This window comes from Rhinoraja longicauda, chromosome 43, assembly GCF_053455715.1.
Source record: "Rhinoraja longicauda isolate Sanriku21f chromosome 43, sRhiLon1.1, whole genome shotgun sequence".
Taxonomy (NCBI): domain Eukaryota; kingdom Metazoa; phylum Chordata; class Chondrichthyes; order Rajiformes; family Arhynchobatidae; genus Rhinoraja; species Rhinoraja longicauda.
In genome coordinates, this window is record NC_135995.1 from 9,337,254 (window position 1) to 9,364,943 (window position 27,690).

At 45.5% G+C, this 27,690-nt stretch overlaps 2 protein-coding genes across 2 annotated transcripts in view; both read left to right on the forward strand.

The window, feature by feature from the left end:
- Positions 1-27,690, forward strand: part of LOC144612229 (E3 ubiquitin-protein ligase TRIM39-like) — a 194,580-nt gene that overhangs the window by 51,705 nt on the left and 115,185 nt on the right. The gene's annotated exons all lie outside the window — the stretch shown is intronic.
- LOC144612114 (zinc-binding protein A33-like) overlaps positions 16,297-27,690 on the forward strand; it is a 49,150-nt gene continuing 37,756 nt past the window's right edge. Inside the window, exons 1-2 of the mRNA XM_078431671.1 lie at positions 16,297-16,310; positions 20,406-20,524. Coding sequence (XP_078287797.1) covers positions 16,297-16,310; positions 20,406-20,524 — 133 coding nt within the window. The remainder of the gene's footprint in view (positions 16,311-20,405; positions 20,525-27,690) is intronic.

A 27,690-nucleotide genomic window follows, 5' to 3' on the forward strand; every position in this document is an offset into this window, starting at 1 on the left:
ACGGGCGGAGGGCGGGGCCAAGGCGGAGGGCCGCGGGGGCGGGGCCAAGGGCGGAGGACGGGCCAGGGGGGAGGGGCTAGATGCGGAGGGCGGGGCTAGGGGCAGAGGGCGGGGCCAGGGGAGGTGGGCACGGCCTGGGGCGGGCGACGTCTGATCGTCGTTCACAGGGAATTATCATGGGGAAACATAGAAACATAGACAATAGGTGCAGCAGTAGGCCATTCGGCCCTTCGAGCCTGCACCGCCATTCAATATGATCATGGCTGATCATCCAACTCAGTATCCTGTACCTGCCTTCTCTCCATACCCCCTGATCCCTTTAGCCACAAGGGCCACATCTAACTCCCTCTTAAATATAGCCAATGAACTGGCCTCAACTACCTTCTGTGGCAGAGAATTCCACAGATTCACCACTCTCTGTGTGAAGAAAAACTTTCTCATCTCGGTCCTAAAAGACTTCCCCCTTATCCTTAAACTGTGACCCCTTGTTCTGGACTTCCCCAACATCGGGAACAATCTTCCTGCATCTAGCCTGTCCAACCCCTTAAGAATTATTATATGTTTCTATAAGATCCCCCCTCAGTCTTCTAAATTCCAGCGATTACAAGCCCAGTCTATCCAGTCTTTCTTCATATGAAAGTCCTGCCATCCCAGGGATCAATCTGGTGAACCTTCTCTGTACTCCCTCTATGGCAAGAATGTCTTTCCTCAGATTAGGAGACCAAAACTGTACGCAATACTCCAGGTGCGGTCTCACCAATGCCCTGTACAACTGCAGCAGAACCTCCCTGCTCCTATACTCAAATCCTCTTGCTATGAATGCCAACATACCATTCGCTTTCTTCACTGCCTGCTGCACCTGCAGTCCTGCCATCCCAGGGATCAATCTGGTTAACCTTCTACCACCTATTATATTGAATTGTGGGCGTGTGTTATTTGTTTAAACGTTCGTTAACGGCTTGAATGGTCGCTCGCTGGAGGCGACAATAGACATTATGTGCAGGAGGAGGCCATTCGGCCCTTCGAGCCTATACGCACCGCCATTCAATGTGATCATGGCTGATCATTCTCAATCAGTACACAGAACGATGAACCACCAATGGCCTTGATTACATCAGGCCCAGGCTTACATGACAGGCAGCAGTGGTAAACAAATCTGTTTTATTATGTACAAAATGCATTTTACAAAATCATCACAAGCTGCACAAAAATGTGCAGAACAAACATCCACTGGATCAGTGACCAGACTTTGTATAAATTACAGGTTTTCAAAGAGCAACAACAGACAATAGTCAATAGATGCAGGAGGAGGCCATTCGGCCCTTCGAGCCAGCACCGCCATTCGCCGAGATAATGGCTGATCATCCTCAGTCAACACCCCGTTCCTGCCTTCTCCCCAGACCCCCCCCACAGCACAGACAAAGTGTGAACTTTTCCATGTTCCACAAGGATCTTGTCGTAAACTTTGGGGTCTGGGACCATGGACACATCTGGTCACATCTGCCACAGAGACGGCGCAGCAGCAAACCCGTTCCCCGTCACCCAGAGACGGGGTGCTCTGTCACCCTCCGCGTACAGGGGTCCCCACTCTGCAACTCTCCCGGTCCCACAACACCCGCTCCTCATCCCTGCGAGAGAGAGAGAGGGGGGAGAGAAAGGGGGGGGGAGAGGGGGGGAGAGAGGGGGGGAGACGGGGGAGAGAGAGAGGGGGGGAGAGAGAGAGGGGGGAGAGAGAGAGGCGGGGGAGAGAGAGGGGGGGAGAGAGGGAGGGGGGAGGGAGAGAGAGGGGAGGGAGAGAGAGAGAGAGAGAGTAGTGACTGGGCATCGCGGTCCATCCATCCCATTCACTTGCAGGGCAGCGTGACCCCGCAATGTTAGCCGGGGGAGAGGGGACGGGGGGGGGGGCAGGGAGACGGGGGGGGGAGAGATGGGGGAAGAGAGGTGGCGACCGAGAGGGGAGGGGGGAGGAGACCGAGAGAGGGGGGAAGGAAAGGAAGGGGGGCGGAGAACGGGACGGAGAGAGGGGACGGGACGGAGATGGGGGGGAGGGTGGGGCGACGAGGGGGGAGGGGCGCGGACAGAGAGGGGAGACGGGGATAGTCACGGCAAGGTGTGGGGGTTGCTGCAGAGATACGATGCCCAGACTCCCAGTACGGCTAGGACGAGAAGGATCACGGTGGGAATGATCACCCAACGACACCTGGACCCTGGAGGAGACAGACCCACACAGCCGTGAAAATGGAGCTTCGCTTAGAGACACAGCGCGGAAACAGGCCCTTCGGCTAGATTTGTATACACTGGAATTTAGAAGGATGAGCGGGGATCTTATCGAAACGTATAAGATTATTAAGGGGTTAGACACGTTGGAGGCAGGAAACATGTTCCCAATGTTTGGGGAAGTCCAGAACAAGGGGCCACAGTTTAAGAATAAGGGGTCGGCCATTTAGAACGGAGACGAGGAAAACATTTTTCAGTCAGAGAGTTGTGAATCTGTGGAATTCTCTGCCTCAGAAGGCAGTGGAGGCCAATTCTCTGAATGCATTCAAGAGAGAGCTAGATAGAGCTCTTAAGGATAGCGGAGTCAGGGGGTATGGGGAGAAGGCAGGAACGGGGTACTGATTGAGAATGATCAGCCATGATCATATTCAATGGCGGTGCTGGCTCGAAGGGCCGAATGGCTTCCTCCTGCACCTATTGTCTATTGGCCCATTGAGTACACTAGTCTTTCCAATCTTTCCTCATATGTCAGTCCCGCCATCCCAGGGATTAATCTCGGGAACCTACGCTGCACTGCCTCAATTACAAGGATGTCCTTCCTCAAATTAGGAGACCAAAACTGTACACAATACTCCAGATGTGGTCTCACCAGGGCCTTGTACAACTGCAGAAGGACCTCTTTACCCCCTTACTCAAATCCTCTTGTTATGAAGGCCATTAGCTTTCTTCACTGCCTGCTGTACCTGCACGCCAACTTTCAGTGACTGGTGTACAAGGACACCCAGGTCCCGCTGCACCTCCCCCTTACCTGACCTAACACCATTGAGAAAATAATCTGCCTCCTTGTTTTTGCCATTCTCAATCAGTACCCCGTTCCTGCCTTCTCCCCATACCCCCTGACTCCGCTATCCTTAAGAGCTCTATCTAGCTCTCTCTTGAATGCATTCAGAGAATTGGCCTCCACTGCCTTCTGAGGCAGAGAATTCCACAGATTCACAACTTTCTGACTGAAAAAGTTTTTCCTCCTCTCAGTTCTAAATGGCCGACCCCTCAGCAGGTCAGGCAGCATCTCGGGAGGGAAGGAAGGGTCTCGACCCGAAACGTCACGCATTTCTTCTCTCCCGAGATGCTGCCTGACCTGCTGAGTTACTCCAGCATTTTGTGAATAAATACTTTCGAAGAGTTTTTGTATATAGATTAATTAATTAAGAAAGAGATTAATAAAGATATATAATAAATTTATGTGGAGGTTCCCTGAGACATGAAAATTATTTCCAGGGTTCTGCTGAGAAATGCTGGAATGGAGGGAGAGGGATCATGTTCAGGCAGGGGGGGATCAGTTTGCATTGGCATCATGTTCGGTACAAACATTATTCCTGTGCTGTTTTCTGGGGTCTGTTGACCATGGGGGCACCGCCTTGAACTAAGGGGGAGCTCAGATGGAATGTGTCAATAATGGTTTGTGTAAAATGGAATCATTTGTAACTTTTTCGGCGCCCTTTAAGTGGCGATTCTTTGCATACCTTGCGTGTGAACAAGAAAACAATATATATATCACTGCGCCTTGTCAGATGTGACAAGGAAGTATTCATTCACGGAGAGTGCCGTGTGCAGGCCGGTGGGACTAGGCCAGAATTACCCACCGGGTCAGCATGGGCCGAAGGGCCAGTCTGGGTACTGTGCAACTCTCCACGCCGCTACTCGCCGACCACGCGCAGCTCAAAGTGCTCCACGTCGTGGTTCCTCAGCTCTCTGCCATAGTAGTTTGTCTCTATCTCGTAGGTCCCCTGGTCACCGAGACCCACGGCCCACAGCTCGATGACACCGTCCAGTCGGAAGTGGACTATGTCCCTGTAGGGCGGGCGGATCCAGGACGGACTCTCCGGGCTGTAAGACTTCCAATCCAGGATCGGCAGGACGGGACGGACACGCCACATCGCCACCCTGATCTTCTCGTGGTTGTGGGGCTGGACGGGAAACCTCACGGTCCCACCCACGGGGACAGTGGTGACCGAGCCCACGGTGGCCGACGTTCTTGTACCGCACAGAGCCGCAGTGTGGAGACCTGTAACACAACAAGGTCATAGAATTTTTCGAGGATGTAACCAGTAGAGTGGATAAGGGAGAACCAGTCGATGTGTTATATCTGGACCTCCAGAAGGCCTTCGACAAGGTCCCACATAGGAGATTGGGGTACAAACTTAAAGCACACGGTATTGGGGGTTCAGTGATGAGGTGGATAGAGAAAATTGGTTGGCGGACAGGAAGCAAAGAGTAGGAATAAACGGGTCCTTTTCGGAATGGCAGGCAGTGACTAGTGGGGTACCGCAAGGCTCAGTGCTGCGACCCCAGTTATTTACAATATATATTAATGATTTGGACGAGGGAATTGAATGCAAGTTTGCGGATGACACGAAGCTGGGTGACAGTGTTAGCTGCGAGGGGGATGCTAGGAGGCTGCAGAGTGACTTGGATAGATTAGGCGAGTGGGCAAATGCATGGCAGATGCAATATAATGTGGATAAATATGAGGTTATCCATTTTGGCGGCAAGAACAGGAAAGCAGAGTATTACCTGAATGGTGGCCAATTAGGAAAAGGGGAGATGCAACGAGACCTGGGTGTCATGGTGCACCAGTCATTGAAAGCAAGCGTGCAGGTGCAGCAGGCAGTGAAGAACGCCAATGGTATGTTGGCATTCATAGCGAGGGGATTTTAGTATAGGAGCAGGGAGGTTCTGCTGCAGTTGTACAGGGCCTTGGTGAGACCGCACCTGGAGAATTGTGTGCAGTTTTGGTCTCCTAATCTGAGGAAAGACGTTCTAGCCTTAGAGGGAGTACAGAGAAGGTTCACCAGATTGATCCCTGGGATGGCAGGACTTTCACATGAAGAAACACTGGATAGACTGGGCTTATACTCGCTGGAATTGAGAAGACTGAAGGGGGATCTTATAGAAACATATAAAATTCTTAAGGGGTTGGAGAGGCTAGATGCGGGAAGATTGTTCCCGATGTTGGGGGATGTCCAGAACCAGGGGTCACAGCTTAAGGATAAGGGGGAAGTCTTTTAGGACCGAGATGAGAAAACATTTCTTCACACAGAGAGTGGTGAGTCTGTGGAATTCTCTGCCACAGAAGGCAGTTGAGGCCAGTTCATTGGGTATATTTAAGAGGGAGTTAGATGTGGCCTTGTGGCTAAAGGGATCAGGGGGTATGGAGAGAAGGCAGGTACAGGTTACTGAGCTGGATGATCAGCCATGATCATATTGAATGGCGGTGCAAGCTCGAAGGGCCAAATGGCCTACTCCTGCACCTATTTTCTATGTTTCTATGTTTCTATGTCATTGTACCTGCCTGCTTCACCACCCTCAGAAAACATTGCCCCTCACATTCCCATTGAACCTGACCCCCCCCCCCCCCTCATCCCAGTAACTGTGTGTTTGTGTTGTCATTTGTGAGCGGGGCACCAAGGCACATTCCTTGAATGTGCACATACTTGGCCAATAAACTTATTCATTCATTCATTCATCAACTTATTCATTCATTCATGAAAAGGTGAGGCTAAAGGTGAAAGGAGTCAGAAAGGGGGTCAGGTGAGGAGAGTAGTGAAATGTGAAGCTGCAGGGAGGGGTATGGATACGAGAGTCAGTCTGAAGAAGGTTCTCGGCTCAAAACATCATCTATTCCTTTTCTCCACAGAAGCTGCCTGACCCGCTGAGTTACTCCAGCACTCTGTGAGACGTCACCTATCCATGTTCTCCACAGATGCTGCCTGACCCGCTGAGTTACTCCAGCACTCTGTGAAACGTCACCTATCAATGTTCTCCACAGATGCTGCCTGACCCGCTGAGTTGCTCCAGCTTATTGCGTCTACACTCTTGTTTAAGACCACCACACCCTGGGGAAAAGGCCTGTGACCATCCACAATAACAACGCCCCTCTTGGTTTTATACACCTCAACAAGAATCCCCCTCGTCCCCAGAGTAGGGACCTGTAGGGATCTGTGGAATTCTCTGACGCAGAAGGCAGTGGAGGCCAATTCTCTGAATGCATTCAAGAGAGAGCTAGATAGAGCTCTTAAGGATAGTGGAGTCAGGGGGTATGGGGAGAAGGCAGTTACGGGGTACTGATTGAGAATGATCAGCCATGATCACATTGAATGGCGGGGCGTACAGGCTCGTACATTCTCAATCAGTACCAGGTATAATCGAATTTAAAATGTATAATCGAATTTATAATGTAGGTACCATCGCGTACTATGAGTTCATACATGGCTGATCATTTTCAATCAGTACCCCGTTCCTGCCTTCTCCCCATAACCCCTGACTCCGCTATCCTTTTTAATTTTTTTTTAATTTAATTTAAATTTTAACAAAACAAATACATGTATGAACTCATAGTACGCGATGGTACCTACATTATAAATTCGATTACACATTTTAAATTTGATTATACCTGTATTGTTCTGTATTATCTCCCCACCCACAACCCCCCTCCCCCCACCCCCCAGTTAGAAAAAAGAGGAAAAAGGAGAAGAAGAAAGATAAAGAAATAAAAAAAATTAAAAAAGGAAAGAAAGAAAGAAAGAAGAAAGAAAGAAACCTGGAGACAAGAAGGAAACACTTCCGGCTAATTTCTTATTAAATTCTTTTTAAGGGTATCAAAACAATCCTAAAATTAAATATTTCCAATTCTTAATCCTAGTTTTAAAGTGAATGGGTTCCAAAGTTTCAAAAAGAAATCATATTTATTTCTCAGATTATAAGTAGCTTTTTCTAATGGGATACAACTACACATTTCTGCAAACCATCTTGCAATTCTTATTTCATTGTGGTCTTTCCAAATGACCGCCACACATTTTTTTGCTATTGCTATTGCTATTTTGAGAAATCTTTCCTGATATTTATCTAAAATTAACCTTGGTAATATTCCTTTTGTATCTCCCAGTAAAAACAACCTTGAATCCAATGGTATGGTCTTTTTCATCAATTGTTCCAAAAAGTTTTTTAGGGCTTTCCAAAAAGGAGTTACCTTCGGACATGCCCATGTGGAATGTAAAAAAGTACCCACATCCTGGTTGCATCTAAAACAAATTCCAGGTAAATTTGGATTTAAATTGTTTAATTTTTTCGGAGTTAAATGTAATTGATGTAAAAAATTATATTGTACTATATCTCACATTAATAGTATTTTTCATACTTTCTAAACATAATCTTTCCCAACTTGGTTCATCAATGCTAATATTCAGATCTGTTTCCCATCTTTGTCTTGATTTTTGAATTCCTATCTTTGGACTAGATTTTTGTAATAATTTATACATTGAAGATATAATTTTTTTAGTTCCATTGCCCTGAATCAGGGATTCAATTCCTTTAGTTTGAAATAGAAACATTGAATTACCTAACTTTTCCCTTAAAAAAGATTGTTGTTGATAATAGAAAAAAATACTATTCCCTGGGATTTGATATTTGTTTCTCAATTGAGAAAATGTCAAAAAATTATTTCCTTCATAGCAATCTCCTATATGTTTAATACCCTTCTGTTCCCAGACTTGTAATATTTGATTATTCCAAGCAAACGGCAGTAGTCTATTTTTTACTAATGGAGTTTTAGCTGTTAGAAAAAATCTTTTATCATTAGCTTTAACTGTTTTCAACAATATATTAATTAAATGTGTTAGCAAAGGTGACTCTTGATCCTTAACTAATAGCTTCGCTTCCCATTTATAGATAAATTCTTCTGGGCATAGTTCTTTTATTTTATCCATCTCAATTTTAACCCATGCTGTTTTTCCACCCTCTTGATAAAAGGATGAAATAAAACTCATTTGTGCTGCCAAATAGTAATTTTTAAAATTTGGTAATTGCAATCCACTTAATTCAAATTTCCATGTTAATTTTTCCAGAGACACACTTGGCATTTTACATTTCCAAACAAAATTTCTCACAATTTTATTCAATTCTTGAAAAAAATTATTTGGTAAAGGTATAGGCAGTGTTTGGAATAAATATTGTATCCTCGGAAAAATATTCATCTTAATACAGTTCACTCTCCCTAGCAATGTAATTGGAAGATTCATTCATTTCTTCAAGTCCTCATCTATTTTTTTAATTAGTGGTTTATAATTTAGTTTATACAGATTATTTAACTTATTATCTACTTTAACCCCTAGATACCATGCCTTCTTTTTGCCATTTAAACTGACTTTCGCTTTTACATTGATCATAATTACCTTCAAAAAGAGGCATTATTTCAGTTTTATCTTTATTAATTTTGTATCCTGATACTTTCCCGTATTCTTCCAGTCTGAAATATAATTTTCTTAAGGATTCCAATGGTCTAGTAAGACAAATTAAAACATCATCTGCAAATAAAGTAATTTTGTGATTTTCCTGATTAACTTTAAATCCTTCAATGTCTAAATCTGATCTTATTAGTTCTGCTAGAGGTTCAATAACCAATACAAATAAAGCTGGTGACAAGGGACATCCCTGTCTACTAGATCTTTCCAAATTAAATGATTGAGAAGATTGGCCATTTGTCACCACTTTGGCTTTAGGTTGTTTATAAAGGGCTTTTACCCAGTTAATGAAACCATTTCCCAATCCATACTTTTCTAATACTTTAAATAAAAAATCCCATTCTAACCTGTCAAACGCCTTTTCAACATCAAAAGCAACTGCTACACTTAATTCCTTTCTTTTCTGTGCTAAATGTAAAATACTTATAAATCTTGCTACATTATCAGATAATCTCCTTTTTTTGACAAATCCAGTTTGGTCCTCTTTAACCAGCTTAGGTAAAAATCCTGCCAATCTCCTTGCCAAAAGCTTAGCAACTATTTTATAATCTGCATTCAACAATGATATTGGTCTATAAGAAGATGCTTTTAAAGGGTCGTTCCCTTTTTTGGGAATTACGATTATAATTGCCATTGAGAAGGATTCTGGTAATGTAGAAGTTTTTTCCGCTTGATGTATCACTTCCATAAATACTGGTAACAACAAATCTTTAATTTTTTATAGAACTCAGGTGGGAAACCATCTTCCCCTGGTGATTTATTACTTGGTAAAGAATGTATTACTTCCTCCACTTCTCTCAAAGTAAATGAGGCATTTAGTCCCATCTGCTCCTCATTAGAGATTGTTGGTAATTGTATCTTGGATAAAAAAATATTTATCTTAAATTCATCCTTTTCAGATTCAGAATGATACAGATTAGTGTAGAATTGCTTAAATACCTCATTGATTTCTCTAGGTTTATAAGTAATAATGTTTTGATCTGTTCTAATTGAATTTATTGTTCTTAATATTTGTTCTTCTTTTAGTTGCCATGCCAATACCTTGTGCGCTCTTTCTCCTAATTCATAATACTTTTGGTTAGTTCGTAATGTTAGTTTTTCTGTTCTGTAAGTATGTAAAGTATTGTATTGAAAGTTTTTATTTGCAAGTTGTATTTTTTTTGTATCGGAAGAAGCTTTATGTTAGTCTTTTTCTAGTACGGTGATTTCTTTTCTAATCTTTCAGATTCTTTCCTATAGTCTTTCTTTATCTTAGATGAATAGCTTATAATTTGGCCTCTCAAATAAGCCTTCATTGCATCCCATACAATAAATTTATCATTAACTGAATTTAAATTTGTTTCCAAAAATAATCCAATTTGTCCTCGAATGAAATCACAAAAGTCTTGCCTTTTCAATAGTAAAGAGTTGAGTCTCCATCTATATACTGACTGTTCTTTATCTGGCATCGTAATTTTCATTAATAATGGTGAATGATCCGATAACAATCTAGCCTTATAATCTATTTGTATTATTCTACCCCTTAATTGAGCTGAAATCAAAAATAGATCTATTCTAGAATATGTATCATGTCTATTGGAATAAAAGGACGGTGGCGGTGACTGAAACACAATCCGGTATGACGAGAGAAATGAAAAGGAGAGTCCGTCCGCAAGATCTACCTTGTTGAATAACTTGAGTAATACATTGTGCTATTATTTGCATTGCTTTTCATCAGCTTCGTGAGTTAATACAAGGCTGTTCTTAATAAACAAAACTTAACCTTCTTATTAAGGAATTAATGTAAGTCGGTGATCAATTTCTTAGGACGTAGATGTCGCGGCACGAACAGCATTTATTGCACATCACTAATTGCCCTCTGAGTAGATGGCTTGGCCATTTCCAAGGACATTTGATCTTCAACCGAGTTGGATCTTTAACAAAATAAGAGTGTTGCGCTCATCGTTTTTCAGACAGTTTATTTGTTTCAAGTATTCGAGGCGATTAACTGTATTTAAGGTGCGGAAAAATAATTTATAATGTGTCCCTGGATTGTGCCACTGGATTCCTCGTTCGATAATTAAATCGGTGCCTCGCCACCGCACCCCAACCTCTAGTTGATGCCTCGAGTTCTTGTTTCTTGGTCCTCCAAAATATTCGAAATGGAATTTAAACTGGAGGTGGCGGAGTATGGACTTACGCAAGAAGGGCTTCTTGGAGACGAAGAGCTGACATAAATTTAGTTGCCTAATATGTAATTTAGTAGCCTAATATGCAAACCGCCGGGGATTTAAAAAAAATTACAGCAATAGAAATCTCGGATACAATAATTACCTTGGCTCCGATCTGGTTGCCACATTGGCCGGCTTGTATGTGCACGATCTCCCGCATGGTAAATGTGTTAATTTGAGTTTAGGGAAGGAACGAAAGTAAGAAAGAGAGAAAGAAAGACGGAAGTCGGACTGTCCCGCTGGTTTGCAGAGTGACCGCGCCGCTCTCAGCAGTTCACCAGTTCCTGTGGGATTGCGGCCCTTCAGTTAATAACCATGTCCAAAACCGGGATTATTCCCGTCACGATCTCACACACCTTTATAAGATCACCCCTCATCCTCCTGCGCTCCAAGGAATAAGGTCCTAGTCTGCCCAATCTCTCCCTACAGTGAGACCCTCAGACCCTGGCAACGTCCTCATAAGTATCTCTACATCCTTTCCAATGTATCCACATTCTTCAGACAGCAGGGTGAACAAAACTGAACACATTGGTCCACACTGGACATCCTTAATATGAAATGATGCACGGCTTACCCAAATATAGATGCACCTGAAGACTGGAGCGCGAGAGACGAGTGAACTGATGTGGATTAAAATATGTTTTAATAATATTACTTCCATCCTGATCCCGGGCTGTGAACGGAGATGCGGGCGGCGGGTTCCACTGCCCAACAAGTGCAACGCCTCCTCAGTTACACCTCCTTAGCGCTGGTCCCTGTCCCTTTCTGTCCCGCCTTACACAATCCCAGGGCAATCTCTCCCCTTTCGTCTATATTCAGGCCGGTTTAATGTCTAACTGACCCCTCCCTCGAGTGATTAGTTGGAAGTGGCCAGGACACCTTCACACTGAACACTTGCAGCCAAATAAGGTCATTGCCGGAGACGGCAGCGCGCGCAGTGGGAAACACTGAACCAGGAAGTGGCGGAGTTACAATGGCTGCGAAAGACTCGGTCGGGAGTTGGACCGAGGAGGCAGTTTGTCCCATCTGCCTCGATTTCTTCACCGATCCGGTTACACTGGAGTGCGGGCACAACTTCTGCCGCTCCTGTATCACACAGAGTTGGGACAGAGAGGAGAGAAACTACTGCCCGGAATGTAGAGTGGTGTTTACAGACCGCACCCTCAAAGTAAATTGGGCCTTGGCGAGACTGGCTGAGAAAGCTCGAACACTGAGCCTGAATCGGGAAATAATTCCAGAGAAGGAAAGTAAACTTCACTGCGAGGAACATCAGGAAGAACTGAAGCTGTTTTGTGAAACTGATAAGAAGCTGATCTGTGTGGTTTGTGCAGCTGGGCGGGAACACAAGTTTCACAGCTTCATGCCGGTTAAAGAAGCTGTTGAAAACCACAAGGTAAAAGCAAACCGATTTTAATCGCATCATTTTAATTCCATTTTTACTGTTCAACCATTTAATTTTCTGATTCCCAAACACAATTCCAGGATCAGGTGAAATCTTCCATCCGGTCTCTCACAAAAGATAAATCAGGGATCCAGCAAATGGAGCAGCAACAGAAAGAGAAGATTTCTGGAGTTCTGGTGAGGCTTTAAGTTTCGATGTGCAGGTTTGATCCCTGTGATGCGTGTAATAACAGGGCAGCGCAGTGACACAAATAGTGCTGCTGTCTCCTAGTTCTGGTGAGCGGGTTCGATCCAGACCTCGGGCGCTGCCCGTGTGGTTCACGCCTTCTCCCTGTGACCGCGGCGGATTCCTTCCACGTCCCCAACAAAGATACCAGAGGAGCAAAATGAACCACTCCGTCGAAATTGCGTCCACTGAAGTGTAGTATGTAACATCATTTTAGTAAGGAAAACCCACCTCTCGCTGTGTAATCAGTGTTGTGGGGTAACAGTGTGAGTGATGATCCCATCAAAGTGCAGAAAATATCTCATCTATCAACCCACATTTTATTGTTACTTTTATTTTAAAATGTTTTCCCCCTGCTAAATTTCTCTGGTTTTATTTTCTTACTGTTTCTGCCCATGTCCCTCCCATCCTTCCTCCCCAGTTCCCTCTTTTGTGTAGTTTCCCTTGTATTGCCCAAACACACACTCAGCACAAATTTAACTTATATATATATGTATAGATATGAATGTGTGTTTGTTTGTGTGTGAGAGGCAAGATGGAGATAAATAGATCTCAAAGTTCCTTCTCCTGGATCAGAAGCAACTTTGATTTAAAGCAACGCTCTATTTCTCTTTTCATCTTATTTTTCAAATGATGTACATAAACCATAAAGGATTCAACCTTTATGGTATATATATATACATAGATATATGTCTAGTTACTTTCTAGTGATTTCCTCTAATTATTTGTTTAGCAACCTTTTTACTTTCAATCTCTCTCTCTCTCTCTTTTTCTCTGTACCCAATATATACAAATATATATACAAACATAAAATCAGTCATTCACACACTTCTCAGCGCATGGTTCTCTCTATCATGATCACTGTTCTCTCACATACATTTCATTAGGGCCTTCCCGTACACATTCGCAATCAGTGACATCAAACTTATTTCCAGAAATCCTAATATTGTGAATAAAATAACTATGAACACATATTAAGATATTTATAATAATAATAATAAACATTTATTTTTTATCGCGCTTTTCCAAATGCTCAAAGACGCTTTACAAAAACAGTCAAGACATAAAAACAAACAAACGAACTGTCCTGACGGAGAAGCGGCGAACAAATAGCGCCAGCGTCCTCTCACGTCAGGGTCCGTCAGTAAACAATAAAGAACACAAGACACACAATTACAATTTTAACACAAACAGCCATCACAGTGATTGCTCCAGGCACACCCTCACTGTGATGGAAGGCAAAGAAAAGTCTTATCTCCATTTTTCCATTATTTTCATTCTACATTAGTGTAATAAAATGTAATGCATACATACCTACACTTATACAGAAGTGCTAGCTTTAGTTATGAATAATGTACATTACCACCATAGTTTAGATTTGAATTTAACATATAATTGAGGGGGTCGGTGCAATATAGTGCTAACCCTCAGTTTTGTGAAAAATGAGTTACAGGCATTGACACGATACTTACCCACAATCCTACAACCTGTAAAAAATTCATATTTAAATTTAACCTTCTTCACCTTCCCTCCTTTGTCTGAAGAAGGGTCCCAACATGAAACATCACCCATCCTTTTTCTCCAGAGATGCTGCCTGACCCGGTGACTTACTCCACCCAGGGCCATTTTTACAGCATTATGGGCCCCCGGGCAAAGCAGTGTACTGGGGCCCCTACCGTTACTCTCCCCCACCCCCCTTTCCCTACCAGCCCCCCCCCCCCTGTCGTGTCGGCGAAAAGCACTTACCGAAAAGCACTTAACGATGGACTTAGGGTGCTACATTGTTGCGAAAAGCACTTACAGATCGCTGTGAGAAGCACTTAGTGACCGAAAATGTTGCGAAAAAAACACTTATTGAACCTACATTTTTAAAGTAGTATTTATTTATTGCAAGTCACTTAACATACACAGATCAGCATGGGGCCCCTATGCTCGTGGTGCCCCCGGGCAAGTGCCCATCAGGCCCATGCGTTAAGACAGCCCTGACTCCACCACTGTGTCTATTTGAATTGGATTCGTGCTCTGTACCACATCACATTGGTCATTTTAGTGGCTGTCAAGGATTTTTAACTAATCAATTCACCAATTCAAATTTTCTTGGCTCTAATTATAAAGTTAAATGTCTTTTCGATTATATTGTGGATACAGTCGAGTTCTATTGTTTGCAAATGCCAAATCTCTGCTTCCATGACTTTCTAAAATAAAGCAAAAAGAGATACAGCTCGTGGAGGTGAAAATAAAATTAACAGAGAAAGCAAAGAAGAACAGTTCATTAAATATGATCAATTGGCCTGATACAGATAGAGTGGATCTCTAGTGCAAATATTCAATCAGTAACATCCAAATTTTAAAGATCATGAAGCAGCAACTCGTCAAGAAATAGTCATAGGTGTCAACCATCAACTTATCCAAGAAGAAGAACAAAAATAATTGTTTGCAAACATTTTATATACGAACAAATCGCAGAGAGTTGTGAACACAGCCCAGTCTGGCACACAGAATCTGTTTACTAAAATGGGGCTGAAATGTACCCATGACCAACTACGGTTTTACGTGTCGGGTGGTCTATCTTGCTCCTCTAGTATCTTTGGTGCCCAATACATGCTGGTTCAAAGGTCAATCGGTGACTGTAAATTATTCCTGCGGAGGTGGGTTGTGGGCGGATGAATGAGAATTAATGGGTACGTGAAAAGGAATAGGCATCAGGGAATTAAAGTCATAAGGAATAGGAGTAGAATTAGGCCATTTCGCCCATCGCATCTACGCCGCCATTCAATAATGGCTGACCTATCTCTCCCTCCTTACCCCATTCTCCTGCCTTCTCACCATAATCTCTGAAACCTGTACTAATCAAGAATCTATCTTTGCCATAAAAATATCCATAGCCTTCTGTGGCAAAAAAAATCCACAGATTCACCACCCTCTGACCAAAGAAATTTCTCTTCATCTTCCTAAATTAGCGTCCTTTAATTCTGAGGCTATGACTTTGAGTCCTGGATTCTCCCACTAGTGGAAACATCCTCTCCACAACCACTCTATCCAAGCCTTTCACTATTCTGTATGTTTTAATTAGGTCCCCCTCATTCTCTGAAACCCCAGCGAGTACTGGCCCAGTGCTAACAAACGCTCATCATAGGTTAACCCACTCATTCCTGGGATCATTCTTGTAAACCTCCTCTGGACCCTCTCCAGAGCCAGCACATCTTTCCACAGATATGGTGCCCAAAATTGCTCACAATATTACAAATGCGGCCTTACCAGCGCCTTATGGAGCCTCAACATCACATCCCTGCTTTTGTATACAAGCCCTCTTGAATAAATGCTGGCACAGAGTTTGCTTTCCTTACTATTGATCTATGCCTTTATTCCTACCACCAAAATGCATGACTCCACACTTTGAGATATTGATGAAATATTGATCTTCACCTTTCATTTCACAGGAACAGTCACACAACCTTCAGTCTAAGATCAAATCCCAGTTTGCTGAACTGCACCAGATTCTCACTGAGAAAGAGCAGCGAGGACTGACAGATATCCGGGAGGACGAGAAGAGGATTCTAAATGCAATGGAGAAAAATCTTCGAGAAATTGAAGTGAATTTAAATTCCATTCAGGAGGAACTCTTTAAGTTGCAGCAGCAGATGGATCAAAAGGACAATGTGGTGTTTCTGAAGGTGAGGGGTTACACTACAGTCTGGCGAAGTGAAAGTGCACAGTCACAAAATGGTGGGGGATGTTTCTGAAATAAATGCTGCCTTTACCAGTAATTCAGAACTGGGTAAATGTTTCATCTGTTCCAGTTGTAGTTGTTCCCAAACTAATTGGCCTCCCGCATAATCTATGGGATCTCAGGACTGCCTGGCTGGAATGTAGAGAGGTGTTTGTATTCTGTGGAGTTCAGAACTACGACGGGTGATCCTATATCTGATCTCAAGGACCACGAATGGACAGAGGGCAGTAAATCTCTGGAACTCTCCAACCCAGAGACTCTGAGAGAATTAACATGTTAGACGTATTTATACCAGAGGAAGATACATTTTTGAAAATTCCAGGAAATGAAATGAAAGGGAATGGGACAAAGTGGAGGAGTTGAGTCCTGGGCGAGATCAGCCATAACCACATGATGGGGATTAACATTGAAATCTAGAACGTGGCGCACACAGCAGATTGATCATCTACATCCGGTTCCCATCAGCAGTGGGCGGTCACCTTGGGGGAATTTGCTCGGTTTGTTTTACCCACCTTTGTTCACCATAGAATGACATCCCATTCTACATCATAGACTGGCCATTTGGCCCATCCTATCCAGTCAAGATTTCTGTTCCACTCAACATCCTGCTCGCCCTTAAATTTATCTCTGCTGTTGGCTTCAGTCCCTCCAATGCAAGTGAGGTCCATGTTCTCATGACTGCATTCCTTTCAGTATTTATTGAAGACCACGTTACATTTCAGGTTTGATTTTTGCTCTCCCATCGATTAGAGATATTATTTCATCCTCACCCATTTAAATCCACCGATAAACTTAAATCTTATTTCATCATTCCTGACACCTTCCCCAGATAAACTCCCACAACCTGCCCAGTCTTTGCATTGAGTTCCATCCTCTCAGTTATGGCGTAATTCTCATAATAATAATAATAATAATAATAATATTCATTTATTGTCATTGCAACGAGTACAACGAAATTAAAAAATAGCCAATCCTGACGGTGCGTACAAACATATATGCAATAAATGCAAAAACAAATAAATACATAAATACAATTAAATACAATTATATTAAGTACAAGATTTTTTAACGGTGTTGCCTAGTGCAAAGGTAGTGTTCAGTTCTCGTATGGCCCTGGGGTAAAAACTGTTCTTAAGTCTGTTTGTTCGGGATTTGATCGACCTGAAACGTCGACCAGAGGGCAGATGAACAAACAGACGGTGGCCGGGGTGGGATGGATCTTTTATTATTTTGCCTGCTCTACTGAGGCAGCGTAGTCTGAACAGGTGCTCCAGGGAGGGCAGTGAGCAGCCGATGATCTTCTGGGCCGTCGTGATGACCCTCTGAAGGGCCTTCCTGTCCTTTTCTGAGCAGCTGGCATACCATGTGGTTATACAGTATGCCAGCACACTCTCGATGGAGCAGCGATAGAAGGACAACATGAGCTTCTCCTGCAGGTTGGTTTTCCTGAGGATCCTCAGGAAGTGGAGTCTCTGCTGTGCCTTCTTTACTGTGGTGATGGTGTTGGTAGACCAGGTAAGATCCTCTGCGATGTGCGTACCCAGGAACCTGAAAGCTGGTACCCTTTCCACACAGACCCCATTGATGTAGAGTGGGTCGTAATTTCCACTGGTTTTTCTAAAGTCAATTATAAGTTCCTTTGTTTTGGAGGAGTTCAGGAACAGATTGTTCACTGAACACCATGCTGCCAGCCTTTGGATTTCATCCCTATAGGCTGTCTCATCTCCTTCTGAGATGAGTCCAACCACAGTCGTGTCATCCGCGAACTTGATGATGGTGTTGGTGGGATGGGTGGGGGCGCAGTCGTGAGTGTAGAGGGAGTAAAGGATGGGGCTCAACACACAGCCCTGAGGTGAGCCGGTGCTCAGTGTAATGGTGGAGGAGAGGTGAGGGCCTATTTTGACGGTCTGGGGGCGGTTGGTCAGGAAGTCCTTGATCCATTGGCAGATGGTTTGGGAAAATCCAAGGTCGGAAAGTTTGGTGACCAGTCTGCTCGGGATGACCGTGTTAAAGGCAGAGCTGAAGTCGAGGAAGAGCATCCTCACATAGCTCCCCTGGTGTTCAAGGTGGGTCAGTGCAGTGTGAAGAGCAGTGTCGATGGCATCCCCTGTAGACCTATTTGCTCTGTAGGCAAACTGGTGTGGGTCGAAGGTGGGTGGGAGGCTGGCTTTGATGTGCTGCAGGACCAGTCTCTCGAAGCACTTTGTGATGACCGGTGTGAGTGCTACCGGACGGTAGTCGTTAAGACCGCTGATGACAGACTTTTTCGGCAGTGGGATGATTGTGGCGGACTTCAGGCAGGGAGGGATGGTGGATTTTAAAAGGGACAGGTTGAAGATTTTTGTGAAGACCTCAGATAATTGGTCTGCACATTCCCTCAGCACTCTGCCCGTCACACCATCGGGGCCTGCAGCTTTCCTGGGATTCACTGCTCTGAGCACGCGCTTAACATCATACTCCTGCACAATGAAGGTGTTGCTGTCAGGTGCTGGAGAGGGTGTTATGTCTGCCACTGTAGCTTTCACCTCGAAACGAGCAAAGAAACAGTTAAGTTCCTCTGCCAGCGAGGCGTCGCCGTCGGCAGTCGTGCGGTTGCTGGTCTTGTAGTTGGTGATGTGCTGGATGCCTTGCCATACCCGCCGTGGGTCATTGTTGGAAAAGTGGTCCTCAATCTTCCTCTTGTAGGACGCTTTGGCATCCTTGATGCCTCTCTTCAGGTTGGTTCTAGCAGCACTGTATAGAGCTCTATCACTAGACCTGAAGGCGGTGTTACGGTCCTTGAGGAGAGACCTGACATCCTTTGTCATCCAGGGTTTTTGATTGGGATACAACCGGATGCGTTTGTCGACGGTGACATTGTCAACACAGTTTTTGATGTAGCAAAGTACAGTTGATATGTACTCCTCCAAGTCATGATCCTCAAAAATATCCCAGTTGGTCCTTTCGAAGCAATCCTGCAGCTGCGAGGAAGCTCCTTCAGGCCATGTCTTAACAGTCTTTATGGTGACTGGAGCTTTCCTCCTGAGTGGGGTGTATGCTGGAGTTAGGAATATGGACAGGTGATCTGTATGCCCCAGGTGTGGTAGTGGTGCTGACCTGAAACCCTTCTTAATATTTGAGTAAACCTTGTCTAGTGAACATAAACATAAACATTCCTTATGCTTTCCCCCTTCGTTCTACGTCTCGATGGTAATGTTCGCTTTCTATCTGCATGACAGCGGTGATAAGAGTTGGGGAATGGGAATTATCAGAGAGTTGTGGAAATGTGGAGAAATTCCCGCTGTCGGGAATAGGACGGTCCATCTCAGTCAATTGAGATTTGTGTTTTATTTCTTTCAGGAGGAAGCTGGTCGCAAGCGAAGGTAGGACATTCTCTTGACGGAAACATTGTAAGGTTTGGTAACATTGCACCTTATTGTAACATTGCACCTTATTGTAACATTGCACCTCATTGTAACATTGCACCTCATTGTAACATTGCACCTCATTGTAACATTGCACCTTAACAGCAGGGGGACCAACATTCTGGCAGGCAGGTTTGCTGGTGCTGCATGTGTGGCTTTAAACTGAGTAGTGAGGGGGAGGGGTTGACAAATTGGGAATATGAAGATGGAGTTAAAGGGGAAGCAAATACATGAGAAACTGTAAAGGACTCTTGAATAAATGGGAAGGGAAGTTCTAGATGGGATAAGAGAGCAAGGTCAGGGAAAATTGTAACAGGTGTGAGAGGGGAGGTGAATACCGAAGGTAAAGTGTTGTATTTAAATGCGCGAAGTATAAAAAATAAAGTGGATGAGCTTGAGGCTGTCATATGTTGAAAGACTAGAGCGACTAGGCTTGTATATACTGGAATTTAGAAGGATGAGAGGGGATCTTATTGAAACATATAAGATTATTAAGGGGTTGGACACGTTAGAGGCAGGAAACATGTTCCCAATGTTGGGGGAGTCCAGAACTAGGGGCCACAGTTTAAGAATAAGGGTAGGCCATTTAGAACGGAGGTGAGGGGAGTCTTTTTCAGTCAGAGAGTTGTAAATCTGTGGGATTCTCTGCCTCAGAAGGCAGTGGAGGACAGTTCTCTGGATGCATTCAAGTGAGAGCTAGATAGAGCTCTTAAGGATAGTGGAGTCAGGGAGTATGGGGAGAAGGCAGGAAAGGGGTACTGATTGAGAATGATCAGCCATGATCACATTGAATGGAGGTTCTGGCTCGAAGGGCCGAATGGCCTCCTGCTGCACATATTGTATATTGTCTATTGTTTTGTTGAACAGCCCAATATATTTCTAACGCTCAGTTTATAACCAGCTGTTAAATATTTGCAGAGTTGGTGTTGAAGCCAAACCACAGTTGGTGGTAGATGGTCACTTGCTGCTTGAAAAGTTTGAAACTCCTTTTTTGTACAACACGGTATTGGCAGAAGCATCTGATGCCATCAAGCAAGGTAAAGCTTATACCTTTTCCATTGTTCTTGTTTCTGACATCTTTAAGTAATGCGTAGATGCAAGCATTAATGGTATTTTGGACTGAAGGGAAATTGAAGATTTGATCTACCACCAAACATAGCTGCAGAAAAGCATCACAAAGTCAGAGAGCTGTGTCACACAGAAACAGGCCCTTTGACTCGACACGACCATGCCAACCAAGTTGCCCAACCGAACTTGTCCCACCTGCCTGAGTTTGACACATATTCTTCCAAGTCTTTCTTATCCACGTATCCACCCAACTGTCTGTAAATGGTCGTCATTGTACCTCCCTCCACCATTTCCTCTGTCAGTTCGTTCCATACTTACACAACGCATTGACTGAAAAAACTGCTCCTTTTTACTGTTTCCACTCTCACCTTGAACTGATGCACTCGAGGTTTAGACTCTCCTACCTTTGGCTAAAATACTGTGGCTATTCACCTCATCTGTGCACCTTATATAGATCTTATACACAACTGTTAAAGCACCCTGATGGGCTCCAAAGACAAATGTTCCTGCCTGTCCAACGTCTCCCTTCAGACCTGATGAAATTGGCGTAAACCCTTTTGCACCCTCTCCAATTTACACACAACCTCATTGTGTCAAACGCTGTATTTAATATCCTGACCTGTGAAAGCATGAGCAACAAACACATTCTACACCTCCCTGCCTGTCACCGTTGCATCTTCCATGGCACTGTGTACCTGCACCCCGACATCTTTCCGTTCTATAAAGCTCCCCGTTTACTGTGTATGTCCTGCCCTGGTTTGTCTCAGCAAAGTGCATCGCCTCACCTTCACATGAATAAATCCCACCTGCCGTTCCTGAGCCCATTGGCCCAGTTCACAGGGATCACATTTACTCTCAGGTAACATTCTTCACTCTCCACAATGTCACCAATTTTACTTCCATCTGCAAACTGACGAACCGTGCAGCCTACATACACACCCAATCGTGTATATAAATAAGGAACAACAGTGGGCTCTGTCTCCAGTCTGAAAAACAACCCTCTACCAACATCCTCTGCGACCTTCAGGTAATGTTGTGTTACATCCGCTAGTTCACCCCGGATTCCATGAGATCCAACCTTCCAGAGCGGCCTCCCATGCGGTGTGTAGAAGTTGCATCTCTCGGAGGGCAGTGAATATCTGGCATGTTGTGCCCAGGGTGATGGTAAAAAGCTGAGATGTTGGATACGTGCAATTTGGCTACAAATAAATATTTGATAGATCGAAAATATAAGATTATGGGGAACTCACACAGAAGAGGAATTGGTGCCAGCTTAGATCAGCCACGATCACATTCAATGGAGGGACAAGCCTGAGGAGTGGGTCCTAATCCTGCTCCTGTTTTCTTGTGTTCCTTTCCTCCTGTGTACCGATAAATTGACATACTTGACAACAGAGGGAATGCAGCAAAGATTAACAATACTTGTCCCTGGGACAATGAGTTTGCTGTGCGGGGTGAGATTGACTAGACCAGGCCTGTGTACTCGAGTGTTTGGGTGTATTAGAGGAGATCTCAGTGAAACACAGAGTTATTACAGGGCTCAGTGGGCTGGATGCAGGGAGGATGGTTCCCCTGTCAGAGGGGTCTAGAGAGCGGGCACTCTCTCAGAATGTGGGCTGCACCATGTAGCACAGAGATAAGGAGACATTACTGCATGCAGAGGCTGGGGAACGACCCTGCACCGGTGGCTGTGGAGACTCAGTCATTCAGTGCTCTTGGAGCTGAGAGCAATGGTTGTACATTACAGAGTCTGGCCCTTCGGCCCATCGTGTCCATGACCATCTTTTGTCCAGCTATACGAATCGATTTGCCCACATTCCATCGGCATTCTTCTGCACCTCACCTATTTAAGTACCTCCAATATATTGATTATATCTCACTCCACCACCTCCTCTGTAGCATGTTCCAGATATCACCCACTCTCAGTGTAAATCTATGTACTAAACCTCTCGTTTGTTTGTTTGTTCTGGAACTAGAGCGAAAACGGTACACGATAGCATGACGATTTTAAGCCCACCTTACTCACCGTCATCCCTTTGGTGCTAATGGAAGAAGTTTCATTGAAATCGGTGTTATAATTTTTAAGTTATTCCACATTTTAAAGCTTAAACCTATCTCCTAGGGAGGTAGGGTAGATGGAGGGAGAGAGGGGGGGGGGGAGTGAGGGAGGGAGGGGGGAGGAGAAGGTGCTGCACCAATGCAGGAGAAGTTGGGCCCAGCGGGTCCACTTGGTCTAGTAAAACCTAAATCTCAGATATACTTTAAAATTCTTTGCTCTCAATAGAAACCTGCACTCTCATAGAAACATAGAAACATAGAAAATAGGTGCAGGAGTAGGCCATTCGGCCCTTCGAGCCTGCACCGCCATTCAATATGATCATGGCTGATCATTCAGCTCAGTAGCCTGTACCTGCCTTCTCTCCATACCCCCTGATCCCTTTAGCAAAAAGGGCCACATCTAATTCCCTCTTAAATATAGCCAATGAACTGGCCTCAACTACCTTCTGTGGCAGAGAATTCCACAGACTCACCACTCTCTGTGTGAAGAAATGTTTTCTCATCTCGGTCCTAAAAGACTTCCCCCTTATCCTTAAGCTGTGACCCCTGGTTCTGGACTCCCCCAACATCGGGAACAATCTTCCCGTATCTAGCCTCTCCAACCCCTTAAGAATTTTATATGTTTCCATAAGATCCCCCCTCAGTCTTCTAAATTCCAGCGAGTACAAGCCCAGTCTATCTAGTCTTTCCTCATATGTAAGTCCCGCCATCCCAGGGATCAATCTGGTGAACCTTCTCTGTACTCCCTCTAAGGAAAGAACGTCTTTCCTCAGGTTAGGAGACCAAAACTGCACACAATACTCCAGGTGCGGTCTCACCAAGGCCCTGTACAACTGCAGCAGAACCTCCCTGCTCCTAAACTCAAATCCTCTTGCTATGAATGCCAACATACCATTCGCTTTCTTCACTGCCTGCTGCACCTGCATGCTTGCTTTCAATGACAGGTGCACCATGACACCCAGGTCACGTTGCATCTCCCCTTCTCCCAATCGGTCACCATTCAGGTAATACTCTGCTTTCCTGTTCTTGCCGCCAAAGTGGATAACCTCACATTTATCCACATTATATTGCATCTGCCATGCATTTGCCCACTCGCCTAATCTATCCAAGTCACTCTGCAGCCTCCTAGCATCCTCCTCGCAGCTAACACTGCCACCCAGCTTCGTGTCATCCGCAAACTTAGAGATGTTGCATTCAATTCCCTCGTCCAAATCATTAATATACACTGTAAATAACTGGGGTCCCAGCACTGAGCCTTGCGGTACCCCACCAGTCACTGCCTGCCATTCCGAAAAGGACCCGTTTATTCCTACTCTTTGCTTCCTGTCCGCCAACCAATTTTCTATCTACCTCAACACTGAACCCTCAATACCGTGTGCTTTAAGTTTGTACACCAATCTCCTATGTGGGACCTTGTCGAAGACCTTCTGAAAGTCCAGATATAACACATCGACTGGTTCTCCCTTATCCACTCTACTAGTTACATCCTCGAAAAATTCTATAAGATTCGTCAGACATGATTTGCCTTTGGTAAATCCATGCTGACTTTGTCCGATGATTTCACCACTTTCCAAATGTAATGCTATCACATCTTTAATAACTGACTCTAGCATTTTCCCCACTACCGATGTTAGGCTAACTGGTCTATAATTCCCCGTTTTCTCTCTCCCTCCCTTTTTAAAAAGTGGGGTTACATTAGCTACCCTCCAGTCCTCAGGAACTACTCCAGAATCTAAAGAGTTTTGAAAAATTATCACTAATGCATCCACTATTTCTGAGGCTACTTCCTTAAGCACTCTGGTATGCAGCTTATCAGGCCCTGGGGATTTAACTGCCTTTAATCCATTTAATTTACCTAACACCACTTCCCGACTAACCTGTGATTTGATATCCCTGCATGCGAATAAGGTTTAGATAATTACCCTGCATTCTGCTGCAGACTTTGACAACCTTCCCCACGATCCACAATTTTTGCTTCCTCCCCAAACTTACTAATCACACCTCCCACATTCACATCCAAGCTATGATCATATAACATAAACAGCAAAGGTTGCAGCGCCGATCTCTGCTGTGTTTGCCTGACCGTAGCAGCTGGAACAGTCCGTTGCTGGGGTGGTAGAGGTCCCTCATAATCTTGCTTGCTCTCGATCTACACCTCCTGATGTACAGGTCCTGCAGGGGGGCGAGTGTAGTTCCCACGGTGCGTTCTGCCGAACGCACTACTCTCTGCAGGGCCATCCTGTCCTGGGCAGAGCTGTTCCCAAACCAGACTGTAATGTTACCGGACAGGATGCGCTCTACAGCCCCAGAATAGAAGCACTGAAGGATTCTCAGAGACACTCTGAATTTCCTCAGCTGTCTAAGGTGGTAAAGGCGCTGCTTTGCCTTACCCACCAGTGCTGCAATGTGCGTTGCCCATGTCAGATCCTGTGTGATGTGGACTCCCAAGTATTTAAAACTGCTCACCCTATCCACAGTAGACCCATTTATCTCCAGTGGCGTGTACGTCCTTGGATGTTGAGCCCTTCTAAAGTCCATAATCAGCTCTTTAGTTTTAGTGACATTAGTGACTTTAGTGACCAGAGTGCCAGATCAGCCACCTCCTCCCGGTAGGCCTTCTCATCATTGTCGGAGATCCGGCCCACCACCACAGTGTCATCAGCAAAATTGATGATGGAGTTTGAGCTGAACCTGGCCCCACAGTCATGTGTGTACAGGGAGTACAGTAGGGGGCTAAGGACGCAACCCTGGGGGGATCCTATGTTCAGGGTGAGGGAGCTTGATGTGTGTTCCCCCATCCTGACCACTTGGGGCCTGGCGGTGAGAAAGTCCAGGACCCAGGCACACAGAGGGGTGCAAAGCCCCAGTTCCAGCAGCTTCTCAGCCAATCTCCTGGGTCCATTAAAACCTAAATCTCAGATATACTTTAAAATTCTTTGCTCTCAATATAAACCTGCACTCTCGTGATTTGATATCCCTGCATGGAGAATAAGGTTTAGATAATTACCCTGCATCCTGCTGCAGACTTTGACAACCTTCCCCACGATCCACAATTTTTGCTTCCTCCACAAACTTACTAATCACACCTCCCACATTCACATCGAAGCCATGATCATATAACATGAACAGCAAAGGTTGCAGCACCGATCTCTGCTACACACCATCAGCCACAGACCTCCAAGCAGAAAAATCATCCTTCTACCGCTACCTTCTACCTCCCACCGCCAAGCCACGTGGATCCATTTCACCAGCTCGCCTTGGATCCCACCTCCCTTCGCTTTCTGGACCAGCCTTTGCACGCGGAACATTGTCAAGTCCCTCAGTGAAGTTCATATATTGGTTTACAATGAGATCAGTGTGTTAGTTGTACACACCCATCAAATCCACCCGTGAATCCGCTCTCTTTCATCGACCCCACAACCACAAGTCTCCACCCGTTCTGTCCAACACCCGATCATTCAACCTCTGCTTCCTTCCATGGTCCAAGCCACCCCTCCCTCTCTCTCACCCTCCACTCATAGAAACAGGGGCAGGTCATCTGGCCCCTCGTGTCTGCTCCCTTTCACTGTGAATGATGACCCCACCACCCACCTCTACCTCCTCTATAAACTCCTCAAATTACTGCTAACCTCAATATCCTCTTGCTCCGATCTGTCTCCATATGTGTGTACCCCCCCCCCCTCCCTTCGTTTCTCCTTCACCAGCGCAATCTCGCAATCCTCCTCGCTCTCCGCACCCGTCCACCCTCCCCCACCTCACGAAATTCCCCTCTCCATCCCTGGATTAAAAACTCCGGGGGAGATGTCTGTTGTCCACCCGATGTGGTCGTGGGTGAAACCCCGGGCAGGGTTTCAGTTGTCCGCCCGCCTGTGCCTGAGGCCGAGCGGCCTCTCCCCCGGTCCCGGGGCCGCGCTGCCCGAGTCTCCCCCCGACCCCCCCCCCCCCCCCCCGGGGACTCTCTGATTCTCTGCTTCTCCCCCCAGTCTCCGTCACCCTGGATGTGGAAACAGCGCATGCGCAGCTCGAGGTGTCTGAGGATCGGAAGAGGGTGAGACAGACCGGGACAGAGAGGAGTCTCCCTGACACCGGGAAGAGGTTTACAGTCTGGCCGTGTGTGCTGGGATCGGAGGGGTTCACATCGGGGAGACATTACTGGGAGGTGGAGGTGGCGGGGAGTGGGGACTGGAGTCTGGGAGTCGCCGCAGAGTCTGTGGAGAGGGAGGGATGGGACACACTGACCCCGGAGACTGGAGTCTGGAGGATCAGGCGGGGGCGGGGTGACCAGTTTGTTGCACTCACCTCCCCTCCATCCCGTCTCCCCGCCCGTCCCATCCCCGGGAGGGTGGGAGTTTATCTCAGTTACGAGTCCGGGACAGTTTCATTTTACGACGCGGCCACCAAGTCCCATCTCCACACCTTCACTGGGAATAAATTCACGGGGAAACTTTATCCTTTCTTCGGGCCTTGGGATGTAGACAAGTGGCTGAGAATCTGCTCCGGTTCCGCTCCGGGTGTGTAAAAGGGTCGGGTCCCGGGACCGGCGTCAGGAGCGGGGCTCAGGGGCTGTGGGGCAGAAACCCGGTGGACAACAGGTCGGCGCTGAACGGCTCCCATTTAATCCCCAAACTGCAACACGACCTCCCGACTTCCATCCTCAATACTCTGACTGATGAAGGTCAATGTGCCAAAAGCATTTTTGACCGCCTTATCCACCTGCGACTCGACCTTCAAGGAACCATGCCCCTGAACCCCTAGATCCCTCTGCTCTACAACACTCCCCAGAGGACTACCGTTCACCGTGTGGGTCCTGCCCTTGTTCCACGTCACAAAATGCAACACCTCATTACAACATCGCGGGCTCCAGTCTGCGACCCGCCGGCGCGCACATCACCCGCTGTGGCTCCGCTCACGTTTGTAACTCTTCACCTTTAACTTGACGTTTAATAAAGTCTTTAACAAAATAACCCGCGTTTGAGTTCTCTCCGCGTCTCCGCGTCACGGTACAGAGATCTCTTCAAACAGCAGACGCGAGGATCCGTGGATACTGGGTTTACAAAAGGAAAAAGACACACAGAGA